At 37.6% G+C, this 1,578-nt stretch overlaps 1 protein-coding gene across 1 annotated transcript; it reads left to right on the top strand.

Annotated features, from left to right (window-relative positions):
- The first annotated feature begins 514 nt into the window (after window positions 1-514).
- LOC145027551 (uncharacterized) lies at window positions 515-1,578 on the top strand. Its single transcript, XM_078976917.1, has 3 exons — window positions 515-955; window positions 1,057-1,202; window positions 1,288-1,578. The coding sequence occupies exons 1-3, from the start codon at window positions 655-657 to the stop codon at window positions 1,405-1,407; spliced, it is 567 nt and encodes a 188-aa protein (XP_078833043.1). The 5' UTR covers window positions 515-654; the 3' UTR covers window positions 1,408-1,578.

Raw genomic sequence — 1,578 nt, 5'->3', positions numbered from 1 at the left:
GTAGAGTTAATTATATCATATTTAATTTTTGTATATGTACCGCTATTTGTCTAACTTCTTGCTAACCTACCTTTTTCGTTTTTTAATACACCTTTATCGTTCAAAAAAATAATATTAATGTGGTTGCATAAAAAAATGTCAATGTTCAAGCCCTATCTATACCATTAATTAGTGTCGATTTTTAAGTATATGGATTGTACTTATTATTGTGATAAGTGAACATTTATGTCATTTTCAACCAGATTTATTACGATATTAAAAATAACTATTGGCTTTACAGGAAAAAATAATTAATACAAACTTTAAGTTACTGATAAACAGATTTACAGCTAAATACCCTTTAAAAAAATTGTATTGACAAATATAATATAAAATAGTTGATAATATTTGATCGGATTCGAACATAAGCCTTGATATTTATAACTCACGGTCAATTTGAGTTAAAATTTGAAAAAAAAAAAAAAAAGTATAAATAAATCATTGATGCCATGCCATGTGGTCCTTGTGGTCCTTTCAGGAGCTGTTGGCTGCCATCTCCGATATATATATACCCTCTACCAACAGACTAACTGCACTATACAACTCCGACTACCCCCGCCGCTACCACCCTCCGACACCATCGGCTCTGCTATAACAGTCTGTAAAGAGGTCGACATGGGAAACTGTCAAGCTATTGATAATGCAAGTCTTGTAATACAACACCCAAACGGGAGAGCTGAGAGGCTGTACACCAACATCTCCGCCGCCGAGGTTATGAAACTCAACCCTGGTCACTACGTCGCTCTTCTCCTCACCACCACCTTATACTCTTCCCGTCCTCCGACCTCCACCTCCGACTCCAACAAACAAACCGCCACGACCAACTCCCAGCCCCTCCGTATTACCCGCATCAAACTTCTCCGCGCCACCGAGAGTCTTACCGTCGGCCATATTTATAGACTCGTCACCACCCAAGGTGTGTTGTTTGTTACCTTGTGATTTTAATTTCAATATATGGGTTGATTTAATTCCCAGGAAAACATTGAATTAATCGTTTTTTTTTTTTCGCTTTTACAGAAGTAATGAAAGGATTAATGGCGAAGAAGAATGGGAAAACTAGTAGTAATATCAGGGTACTCAAGCCTTCAGAAGAATCCGCCGGAAAAAATGAAGATTCAGCCACGAGATCTAATCAATCAGAGAGAACCAGAAACCACATCCAGGTTTTAAATCTGAACTAATCCTCTGTTTCTGTCTTAGATTGTTAAAGAGTATAATACTCATTAAATCAACTTGGTATATATCCAGATGAAGAAATCTGAGAAAGATCGGCGGCGGACGGTGGCTCCGGCGAACTCTTCGGCTGCTGCAATCAAACCAAGAGGATGGCATCCATCGTTAAACAGCATCTCCGAGGCATCAAGCTAGATTTAATAATCAGCAGCTCGCTCTGTTCATATTGACTCCTGATGAATCTCTAGTTTTTGTATGACTTTTGTAGGTTTATGATAATCAATGATTAAAATTTCTTGAAGATGGGAAAACTTTGATGTTCTACGTTTGTTGGGTTATAAGAAATGCGATGAACGTTCTTTGCAA

Source organism: Lactuca saligna, chromosome 1 (genome assembly GCF_052625555.1).
Source record: "Lactuca saligna cultivar CGN05327 chromosome 1, ASM5262555v1, whole genome shotgun sequence".
Taxonomy (NCBI): domain Eukaryota; kingdom Viridiplantae; phylum Streptophyta; class Magnoliopsida; order Asterales; family Asteraceae; genus Lactuca; species Lactuca saligna.
The sequence above is the reverse complement of the archived record's forward strand: the minus strand, read 5'-3'. Positions and strand labels throughout refer to the sequence as shown.